The sequence below is a fragment of the Urocitellus parryii genome, chromosome 7 (genome assembly GCF_045843805.1).
Source record: "Urocitellus parryii isolate mUroPar1 chromosome 7, mUroPar1.hap1, whole genome shotgun sequence".
Lineage (NCBI taxonomy): Eukaryota > Metazoa > Chordata > Mammalia > Rodentia > Sciuridae > Urocitellus > Urocitellus parryii.
The window spans coordinates 33,406,166-33,418,463 of record NC_135537.1 but is presented as its reverse complement, the minus strand read 5'-3'; the positions used below and the strand labels follow the sequence as shown (position 1 = coordinate 33,418,463).

General features: G+C 35.7%; 1 protein-coding gene across 22 annotated transcripts in view; it reads left to right on the top strand.

Annotated features, from left to right (window-relative positions):
- The window catches only part of Rims2 (regulating synaptic membrane exocytosis 2), a 586,271-nt gene that overhangs the window by 163,599 nt on the left and 410,374 nt on the right, over positions 1-12,298 (top strand). For all 22 annotated transcript variants that reach the window (XM_077801030.1, XM_077801026.1, XM_077801047.1 and 19 more), the window contains one exon: positions 5,556-5,866. In XM_077801030.1, the coding sequence (XP_077657156.1) occupies positions 5,556-5,866 (311 nt within the window). The remainder of the gene's footprint in view (positions 1-5,555; positions 5,867-12,298) is intronic.

Below are 12,298 nucleotides of genomic sequence, written 5' to 3'. Positions count from 1 at the left end.
TGACTAGCTTCACTAAGCATAAATCTGCTCTAGTGCCATCCATTTCCCTGCAAATTCTATGATTTTGTCATTTTTTATTGCTGCATAGTACTCCATTGTGTATAGATGCCACATTTTTTTTATCCATTCATCTATTGAAGGGCATCTGGGTTGGTTCCACAGTCTAACTATTGTGAATTGTGCTGCTATGAACATCGATGTGGCAGCATCCCTGTAGCATGCTCTTTTAAGGTCTTCAGGGAATAGTCCGAGAAGGGCAATATCAGGGTCAAATGGTGGTTCCATTCCCAGCTTTCCCAGGAATCTCCAAACTGCTTTCCAAATTGGCCGCACCAATTTGCAGTCCCACCAGCAATGTACAAGAGTACCCTTTTCTCCACATCCTCGCCAGCACTTGTTGTTGTTTGTCTTCATAGTGGCTGCCAATCTTACTGGAGTGAGATGGTATCTTAGGGTGGTTTTGATTTGCATTTCTCTGACTGCTAGAGATGGTGAGCATTTTTTCATGTACTTGTTGATTGATTGTATATCCTCCTCTGAGAAGTGTCTGTTCAGGTCCTTGGCCCATTTGTTGATTGGGTTATTTGCTATCTTATTGTCTAATTTTTTGAGTTCTTTGTATACTCTGGATATTAGGGCTCTATCTGAAGTGTGAGGAGTAAAAATTTGTTCCCAGGATGTAGGCTCCCTATTTACCTCTCTTATTGTTTCTCTTGCTGAAAAAAAACTTTTTTGGATATAAGATTTTTGGTTAGCATCTATTTTCTTTCAGAGCTTGGTATATGTTGTTCCAGGATCCTCTAGCTTTCAGGGTCTGGGTTAAAAAATCTTCAGAGATCCTAATTGGTTTTCCCCTCTGTGTGATCTGATTCCTTTCTCTTGTGGCTTTTAAAATTCTATCCTTATTCTGTATAATAGGCATTTTCATTATAATGAGTGGGGAGGGCTTTGGTGATGGCTGCAGAGTCCCAAGATGTAGGTGGAAGTAGGCCTGGGTTCAGTCCTGGGTCTGCTGGTAGGCGTGTGGTCCTGTGACTAACCTTGTGCTTGGCTACTGTGTGAGTGGGAGGGGTGGTCCTAGGCCTGGGGCTTTGCTTGAGGTGGGTCTGCTGTTCAGTGCGGTAGTCCTGGGTCAGGACCTGTGTCTTGGTTCCTGTGTGGGTTGGTGGGGAGGTTCTGGGCCTGGGGCTAGGGTCCGGCATGATGTACTGGTCCTGCTGGGATTCATTCTTCAGGATGCCCTAGCACTCACCTGAGGCAAAGGTCATTCAGAGTGGATTTGGCAGTGTGTCATGGTAAAGAAAAGTCAGAAAAGGCCAGAATTAGCTTTCCACAACTATCCTTAGGTCTATTTTGGCATGAAAAACATATAAACTGCTGCATGTCCCTCCAACAACTCCTCTTGTTCCCCATAGTGTGGGTACAGGTGATTTTGCAGAATAATCTGTATTACGGATAGCTTGGGTCATGGCTAAATAGAAGATTATTTGGAGACTAAGAGGAGTCTGCACTGCCTGTGGGAATCTAAGTCAGGGCAATTTAATAGTGGAGCACAGTCCTCAAATGAGGAACCTAGACTATGAATTAGTTAACCTCTAGGCCTTTCTTGGCTTTTAAAATTCTATCAGAGGAAGGGGTAGAAATAGGGAATTTGTTCAATGGAGCTAGTCAGCATTCTAAAATCTAGTAAGGTGGCTTTATAGAAAAATCCGGTTAGTGTGCTGTTGAGAAAAACCAGATCAAAGGTAGAGAAATAATCTGCATTTCTTTGTAATTTTTCAAAGCCATAACTGCAGCCAAGAGAGAAAAGTTTATAACAACCAAAACTTAAAAATGTTCAAGGTTTAAGCTTTTTCTGTACTGCTGCTACCTGCTGAGAGATTTATAGAAGACCTATTAGACTTTCTCTTTCAACCTGCAAATGTGACTATGGCTAGAGATGCCATGCTTGCTCTTCATGGAGAATCTGGGAAAGTCTTGCTGTTTATTTAGGGTTACTGGATGAAGCAAATTTCTGATTTGTGTTTGTAGTACTGAAGGCTCTTATGTAGAGATCACAGTGATCTCTTAATTGCTTAAGAAATTTATTTGAAAACCTTACACTCTGCTAGGTTATGGGCCAGTGCCTGAACTTTGAAAATCCACCATGGCAGTGCTCGGGAGTAGCTTGCTGTTCAGTAACCCAGATGTCCTTGAGAGAAAGACACCATGGACGTGAACATGGTGATGTGAACATTTTAGGGTAATATTGTGGTTGAGTCTTTCTGGACTTCCAGGCCTCTTGCAGATCTCTGCCTCCTTGTTTTTCTTCAAACACAACCTGGGCCAGAGGAGACGGCATTAAGGAAATCTGTGGTGTGAATGCATTCCTTTTGTAGTATTCACCATAACTGATATAAATAATACTTGTACAATTATTTATTTGCTTGACTTCCCCACTATAAACTCCACAGTGAAAAATGTCTGTTCAGCTATATTCATCAGCTCTTAGCATAGTGTCTTACATATATTAGCCAGTTAGTGAATATTGTATGAATTCATAAATAATTAAGAATTTGTCTTAATAGTTATTTGTCCATCTGTAAATAAATTGGAATTTTATGGTCTGAATTAATTTTTATGGCAAATTATAGCTCCATCCAAGATCATTTACTAATATGGAGTATAGTCTTATTCTTTTAGTAGAATATATAATAGACATATTTAGTGATGTGCTCATAAATGCAAAAAACCTGTTTTCTGTTAGAATTAGCTCTAGTTTATAGCATTTTCTAATTTCTGTAGTCTAAATATACCTATTGTGGCATTATAATGAAAATGCCTATTATACAGAATAAGGATAGAATTTTAAAAGCCACAAGAGAAAGGAATCACATCACATAGAGGGGAAAACCAATTAGGATCTCTGTAGATTTTTCAACCCAGACCCTGAAAGCTAGAAGATCCTGGAACAACATATACCAAGCTAATACACTTCATGGAGTATGAAGTTGGGAAGAGATGTGCACAACTGATTCTTATGAGTCAGTGAACCATATTGAAGTTTTTAAATATCTTTCTTTTACCAATGCATTTTTCTCAAATACAAAGATTGTACTAGTGATACACATTCAATAGAATATGTACTTTATAATAATTGTAGATTAGTTAAGCTAGTGCTATCAACTATAAAAGATAAACAAAAAAATCTTTGTAGCTCAACATAATAGAAGTTTATTTCTGACTTCTATGAAGTCTGTATGTGACTAATCAGCTGAGGGTTCCTCCAAATTTTCATTGAGTTTCCAGGTTTATTTTTTCTGTTGCTCCGTAATCACTAATGTCTCGAGTGAAAAATATGAAGGTGATATGTGAGAATTTTTCTTATAGGTCATAGAAGCGGCACATACTATTTCACTTATAATCCATTGGCTTGAATATAGTCTTAAAACCATAGCCACCAATAACTAAATATAAGGAAATGTTTATAAGAGGAAAAGGAAATAAATTTGTTGAATAGTCACAATCTTCCACAATTTTCTAGTCATATTACAGAGTATACTGATCGATTTTTACTCTTCTCCTTATTTCTTCTCCAATAAATAAATATACATAAGCAGGCTGGTAATGGTTAGAAGTGGAGTCTAGTTAAATCTTTTTCTGTGCAGAGTTAACTTGATCTTATGGGGTTGGCTTTGGCCTCATTAACATCAGTCTTTAACTCATAATCCTTCCCTTTTTTGAATTACTGTATTATTTTTAATGCTATACAGGCATATTTAGGATTGAAAGGTGTGTGTGTGTGTGTTTATAAATAATCTTGAATTGTCAAGATGTTTTTTGATAATTATGAGTACTAGTAAAACTAAAAGGCTCTAACCTATGAGTTGAGATTTACAGGCATGCATATTTATGGTCACACAGATATTAATTACAATATTCTTAGATTCTTGCAGTCTGAAAAACTTTTCTATCAAAAACATCGATGTTCATAGCAGCACAATTCACAATAGCAAGACTGTGGAACCAACCTAGATGCCCTTCAACAGACGAATGGATAAAAAAAAAATGTGGCATTTATACACAATGGAGTATTACTCTGCATTAAAAAATGACAAAATCATAGAATTTGGTGGGAAATGGATGGCATTAGAGCAGATTATGCTAAGCGAAGCTAGCCAAGCCCTAAAAAACAAATGCCAAATGTCTTCTTTGATATAAGGAGAGTAACTAAGAACAGACTAGGGAAGAAGAGCACGAGGAGAAGACCAACATTAAACAAGGATGAGAGGTGGGAGGGAAAGGGAGAGAGAAGGGAAATTGCATGGAAATGGAAGGAGACCCTCAGGGTTATACAAAATTACATACAAGAGGAAGGGAGGGGAAAGGGAAAAACAGTACAAGGGGGAGGAATGAATTACAGTAGTGGGGGTAGAGAGAGAAGAGGGGAGGGGAGGGGAGGGGAGGGGGGATAGTAGAGGATAGGAAAGGCAGTAGAATACAACAGACTTGAGTATATCAATATGTAAAGTAATGAAGTGTAACTGATGTGATTCTGCAAGCTGTATACGGGGTAAAATGGGAGTTCATAACCCGCTTGAATCAAAATGTGAAATATGATATACCAAGAACTATGTAATGTTTTGAACAACCAACAATAAAAAAAAATCAAATATAAAATAGCCATTACCAGGGTCAGGGGACTTAGGGAAAGGGACATTGTTGTTTAATGTGTGTAGAGTTTCAGTTTTTGAAGGAAAGTGTCAGAGATTTATTTTGCAACTGTGTAATTATATATAACATTAGTGAAGTGTACACTTAAAAATGATTAAGATGGTAAATTTTTTGTTCTTTTTTACCATATTAAAAAATGTACTACTACAAATAATGAGTAATTAGTACGTTTTTTTTTTTTTGAGCCGAACAATGTTCTTAGCTTTATTTTAACCATTAGGAGCTACTTAAAAGAAGTAAAATTAGCTTCCAGTAAATTACTGGAAGCATCAAGGAGCATATAATATAATTGGTGATAGATTAATATTGACAGCTAATTTACTGGAAGTGTATTATATAACAGGTATTGTACAAGACATTTCATATAAATTATTTCTAATTATCAATAAAATATGGGAAGATAAGTATTTTTTATCATATCCTTTCCTTTTTATTTTATTGTTAAAGAAGCTAAATTCTGTAGATATGATGGTTTAGTACCTTGCTGAAGGTTGCAAAGTTTCTAATCTTGGATCTGGTATTTAAACTCAACTATCTAGCTTCAAAATCCTTTTTCTATATATTACATCATGCCTCTCATTACATAAAAAATAAACTAGTAATTTGATGCTTTATACTTTGGTATTTGTACTGTCAATAAGTATTGTCTATTTTATTATAATTATCCTGGCAAAATTGAAAGAAAGGATAAATTATTTAATTTATAGTAGCAGTTAATCTGATTGCATTTTAACTTTAGATAGACAACCATAAAATTTTTTGTTGGCTCAAATTGCTGTCTCTCTTTTTGTTTTTTTACTTTTGGGAACATTAATTATTTTTCCCTGTGTCTTCACATACAGGTTATGTGGGTATGTAATTTGTGCCGAAAACAACAGGAAATCCTCACTAAATCAGGAGCATGGTTTTATAACAGTGGATCTAATATACCACAGCAATCTGATCAAAAAGTTCTTCGAGGACTGCGAAATGAGGAGGCGCCTCAGGAGAAGAAAGCAAAACTGCGTGAGCAGGCCCAATTTCAAGGACCCCCAGGTGACTTATCTGTACCTGCAGTGGAGAAAAGTCGATCTCATGGGCTCACAAGACAGGATTCTATTAAAAATGGGTCAGGAATGAAGCACCAAATTGCCAGTGACATAGCTTCAGACAGGTAAACATTTTGTTTAATCTTTAGGTGAATTTATTTTTCTTTTTTAAAATATTTTTTTAAGTTGTAAAATGGAAACAATACCTTTATTTTATTTATTTATTTTACGTGGTGCTGAGAATCGAAACCAGTGACTCACATGTGCAAGACAAGACCTCTACCACTGAGCTACAGTGCTAGCCCGAATATATTATTCTTAATCCTCATTCCAAACAGAAATAAAAAAATGGAACATATTATAAATGTTAATATTTTACATAAATACTAATTATGATATTCAGGACTTGAGCTATGATAGGTTTAGACAATCTTATGTTTGATGTGGGAGTGCTATCAGATAGATTTCCCAGATAAAGAAGTGAAATAAATACTTTTTTAAAATTCTAGTCTTTCAAGATGCTTTGAAGTATCATGCTGAAGTCTTGATTCGTATTTCTTGAATAATGGCATAGGACATTTCTTCTTGTATTTTTTAACCATTCACATATTTTCTTTGTGAAGAGTCTATACCATTTATTTTTTTGCACTTAAATTCCTGAATTACAAGAGTGGTTGATATTCCCTTTCAAGCTATATGTATTGTAAATATTTCCTCTTGAAATTTCTTGAAGTATAACTTAAACAGTTTAACAAATTTTCAATGAAAAAAAGTTTTATTTGGATGATGTCTAATTTGTTATTATTATCATTAGTGGTTTGTGTGTCTTGTCTAAGGAATCCTTACCTACCCTAAAATGTGGAAGGTGTTCTATTCTAAGTCCTTCAAGAAGCTTTATAACTTTAGTTTAAATAAAGAGAAAACAATATTTTCTTATATTTTTCCTAGAAGCTTTATAATTTTAGATTTTTACATTTAGATCTATTATTCAATTTTGGTTAACCTTGTGTGTGGTCAAACAGGAAGACTTAAATGTCTTTTTTTTTTAACATGGATATTCAGTTGTTTCAATACCATTTGTTGAAAAGATAAAATCTTTTCTCTACGGAATTGCTTTTTTTCTTTGTCAAAATCGTTAACATTTGAGTGGGTCTGTATGTAGATTTTCCATTCCATTTCGCTGATCAATCTGTATTCTAAAACCACATTGTTTTGATTACTATAGAGTTATATTATCTTCAAACCAGGTAGTCTTTAACTTTTTAAAAAAGCTGTTTTAAATATTCTTTTTAAAAGCTGTTTTGTATTCCAAGTATTTCTATTTGAAGTTTAGAATCATTCCATAAGTATAATTTAGACTAGTGTTCCCACAAATGCATGACTTTTTACTTAGTTCACACAGAAATGTGTCTGCCACTTCTGAACATTATAAATAATACAAAGTAAGTTTCTTATAAGCAGCATATAGTTGGATCTTGTGTTTTAAGTCCATTTAGTCTCTGACTTTTGAATAAGTTAATCCATTTACGTTTTTGATAATTGTTGAGAGGTCAGGTCTTATTAAAGTCATTTGGTAACTTGATTCCTAGTTTTATTATTGTTCCTTTTCCCTCCTCTCTTCCCTCCTCCTCCTCCTGGAGCCGCCACCACCGCCTCCTCCTCCCCCTCCTCCTCCCCCTCCTCCTCCCCCTCCTCCTCCCACCCTCCTCCTCCTTCTCCTCTTCCTTCTTCCCGGTTTATTTAAATTGACAAATGAAAATGGTGTGTTTTATTTATGGTGGGTAATATGATGTTTTGACATATACACTTTGTGGAATAAGGTAAATCAAGTTATTTGACGTGTATTATTACCTCCTATACCTATTTTTTTTGGTTATGAGAAGACTTTTAGCAGTTTTCAAATATACATTATTATTAACTATAGTCATGATGTACAATAGCACTCTTTTTTATACTAACCTTTAATGGGGGTCAGTGTGATATTTCCATACATGTACAGTGTGCACTCTTTCCTTTCTTATAATCTTCCTTTGTGGTTAATTGATTTAGTTTAGTAGAGTGTTTTGATTCCTTGCTTCTTCTTCTTATTATTATTTTGGTTTGTCTTTTATAGTTTTTTGTTTTGTTTCATTTTAGGCTTACAAAAACATCTTTTGAATATTACAAGTTGTTTTGAAATATATCAATATATCATGATCATGAAGATAAGAAACAAAAGAAAATGAAAATGTTTTACTAGAAAATTCTATACTTTGATTACTTTCTGCCTACATTTTGAATTTTTGATGTTCCATTTTACATTTTTCTATATTGTCTCTCTTAGCATATTATTAATGTAGTTATTATTTTAATTGTTTTGTTTTATAGTCAACTAAAGACATGAATAATCTATGCACTATGTGGACAATAGTAGAATATTCTGATTTTGTCTGTATAGTAACTCTTACCAGTGAGTTTTATACCTTCTGATGTTTTCTTCTTACTCATTAATTTCTGTTTCTTTCAGTTTAAAGAACTCCTGTCATATTTCCTCTAGGACAGGTCTGGTGGAGATATATGATCTCAGATTTTTTTTTTTAAATCTTCTTGGTTGGTAATTTCTCTATTCAGTACTGTAAAAATCTTCTGCCTTCTCTCCTGTCCTATAAAGTTTTTACCAAGAAGTCTGGTACCAGGTGAACTGGAACACTCTTATGTCTTGTTCCTTTTTTTCCCCCTTGCCTTAAGAAACTTTTCTTTAACTTTTGAGAGCTTGATTATAATATATCTTGGGGTAGACCTGATTGAATTTAATCTGACTGGCAACCTTTGACCTTTTCTGCTCTGAACATTTGTATCTTTTTCTAGGTTGGGGAAGTATTCTGTTATTATCTCTTTGAATAGACTTCCTTATTCAAAGACTGACCTTTGGCAGTCTCAAGTTCCTTTTGAACCCCAGTGACCTGAATATTTATTCTTTTAATCCTGTCTCCCAATTCCCTTAAGCTTTTTTATTCCCTTTCGTTCTTTTTTTTTTCTTTTTACTCCTCTCTGTATTTTCAAATACACTGTGTTTGATCTCCCACGTTTTTTCTTCTGTTGTCTTCTGCTATTGATGCCTTTTATTGTGTTTTTAAACTTGCTTAGTGTATTTTTCAGTTCAGTAATTTGTTTATTTTAAACTGATTCCATTTCATTGTTAAGTTTCTCTGTAGGAGTATTAAATCATTTATTTATGTTTTCTTGATTTCTAGTTTTATTATTGTTCCTTTACTTTAAATAAGTGTTTAAAATTCTCCATTCAAGAATTCACTCATATTCTTGGTGTATGGCATAATATTTTGGCTGTTAGGTAAGGCCATGGGTCCTGAAAGTTTTTGATATTTCTTGATATGTGACATCATCTTTGCATGGAAAGATTAGGTATTTATTGCAGTCTTTGAAATCTTTGTGCCTATATTTTCAGCAATTCTAAACAGGGTGCTTATTTTCTCTGGGCCTGTTGTCACTTCTGCTGTTTTGTCACTAGATATGCCCTGTCTAGATTTGCCATGAGCCTGTTTTTGGCATGCTGTCACTTTTTCAGCACTAGAGGGTGATTTAAGCCCAATTTTGTTCCAAATCCATGCTGTTGTGTTCAACATGAACTGGGGGACTTTGTCCCTAAAAGCCTCTCCCAGGGGCTGGGGGAGGTCCAGAGATTTTGTCTACAGTCATTAGCCTCTAGTCAGGCACTATGGAGGGATTAACTCCAGGCTCTTATGTCATGATAGTGCTCCTCTTTGGTTTCCTCCCCTAAGCAGACACCTATTCTCTCTGTGTTGTGCTGCTTGTGTCTGTGGGAGAAATGGTGGACAGTTCTCTAGCCAGAAATGCCACAATGCTGTATCATGCCCTGAGCCCAGCCCACCAAGACCAGTGCAACACCAAAGTGGGACTCATAGTACTGTGAGCTGCCCACTTCTGAGGTGAACTATTGACCCAAGATCATATCAACCAGTAACAGGTGATATTGACTAGAATAGAAGTCTGATAGACTGGTGCTATTTATCACCCTGCTATTGGAGCTATTCTAGAGGCTCCATTCTTGGCACTGGCCTGGGGATGGATCTGTTAGAGTCTGCCTGATGTTAGGTTTCACCAGCCTGATACTTACTTCCAGAGCAAAATCCTTTGCTTAGTCCCATATCTAATCTTTAGTGGATAGGATATTGTTCCTAAGGTTGAGGTAGTGTTAGTGAAGGCAGTCCTTTAGCCACTCAGGATAAGGGAAAGTTGGGATGCACCTGATTCTCATAGGTGCAAGTACCTGTACAGTCTCAGATATACCTAGGCCTATACTGCTGCTGGCAGTGATGCAAACCATAGACTCATGTCTATCCCACGAGGAACAAGTCTTTGCTTATTGCAGGGATAGGTCTAGAGGCTCTGTCTGTAACATGATCTGGGTATAGTTAGGACCTTTGCTTTTTACTGGGCCTTGGTCTCACTGTGGTTGACCTGACCCTGGGCTTCAAGGCAAAAATCTTATGTTAACTTTTGTACCTTGCTTCCCAGCAGGTATAGTCTTGTTCCCTGCTATACTACCTGAGGTTGGGGGAGAGATGGTATAAGCAATCCTTTGGTTCCTTAGCTAACATGGTTCCAAAGGCTCAGTCTGTGGATGCTGGTCTGGGTCCTGATTTATGGGGCCATGCCCAGCATTAGGTTTCATCATTGCAGGTCTGGTAGTAGGTTTCCAGTCTGAGACCTGGACTTAATTCCTTCTCTATCCTTCAAGTGGGAGATTTCTCATTGCTTGGAGATGGTAGAGGGGTGATGTGGGCAACTCTTTCCTTCCTGCCTTCTGCAATAAATTTTTTCTTAATATTTTATGAGGCACTATGGTCTCTTACATGGCTTCATTAGCTCTTGCAAAGATAGTTTGGTATGTTGTTCAAATTGAGTAATATCTGATCATTTGTAGGGTGATTTTTTTGCTACATTTTAAAAATTTCAGGTTTCATTGAAATTTTATTGGTATTAGATGTTTAAAACATTGTGAAATTAGATAAAATGAATGAATTTTTCTTTCAACAGGACTCTTTTTATTAGATACAGAGATGCCTATATTTTTAGAGTGCTGAGAGTGTGTACCTAGAACCAAACAAGTTGTATTTAAATGTATTTAATGGATTACATATGGTTTAAAGACTATCTAACCTATTTTCATGAGCTAATCTATGAAACTGTGGCATAATTTTTATGAATCTTGTTTAAAAGGATTATCTTAAATGTGTTGTGAGAAAATAATTGCATGAACATAAGAGAAATAAGATAAAAAGTTCTCACTAGTGGCCTGTGCGGGGAGGGAATAAGTAACGTTTGGACATGTGGGCTGGCTGGAAATAAAAGGCTGAAAAAGTAATATCAAGAAATAAAAACAAAGGACAAGAAATACATTGAGAGCAGGGGATTTTGGGGTGGAAAAGACTGTATGGGTCTGATCCTAAGAAAGGGAAAAAGTCCACGAATGCTTTATTTATAGTGGAACACATCAAAGGAATTTATTGTGAGGAAGGGTTCTTCAAGGTAAACAAAAAGTTAGAGGCTGTGGGGAAGTTGGCCTGATTGGGGAATTATCAGTTGTGCAATATTTCTTCTTCCTCCAGTCAGCTGGTGCTTCAAGGCTAGTTGGGCACACTGGTATCTCTTTCTACCTCTGTAGAGTTGCGATTTAACCTAGGGCTGCCTGAGCCAATAAATTCTGAGGTATTACAGAATTCTCTTTGATCAGGATGTTTGCCAAGGTAGCAAAGCAGTCTTATATAGGTAAGATAATACCTAGAGTACTCAAAGGGGCTCACTTCTGCTTAGAAATGGCTCAGACACGCCCATAGTTCATTCATGGTTTCCAACAAAAAGGTATAAATGGAAATAATTTTTAAGAGGTAATCAAAGTATGAGTATGAAATTATGAGAACTAAGAAATGAGAAAAGATAAAACTGATGATTGCCATAGGAGAAAAAAATCCTAATAACTTGTAAGCAAGTGTCTTTATAACCTTAATTCCTTCATAATTCTTCTTTTGCTTTTTAGATTATCAGGGAAGCAGAAGGGCACTAAAGATAGCTATGTATATGGTAGTAATTTCAGTACTACCAAATTTAATATACTTGGTGCTTATGGTGGATGAATGAAACCTGTAATACTGACTTTAATATGACTGTTGTACTTTCTGCAGCATCTTTGTTTTTTTATTTTTTAATTTAATTTGATTTTATTTTAAAAATTTTATTGATTTAAAAAATGACAGTGGAATGCATTACAATTTTTATTACACGTATTTTTCATATCTCTGGTTGTATATAAAGTATGTTGACATCCTGTCTTTATACATGTACTTTGGATAATGATGTCTATCACATTCCACCATCCTTGCTAATCCCCTTCTCCCTCCCTTTCCCCCCATTCCTCTGCCCTATTTAGAATTCATGTATTCTTTCCATGCTCCCCCTCCATACCCCACTATGAGTCAGCCTCCTTATATCAGAGAAGACATTCTGCATTTGTTGTTTGGGGATTGGCTAACTTCACT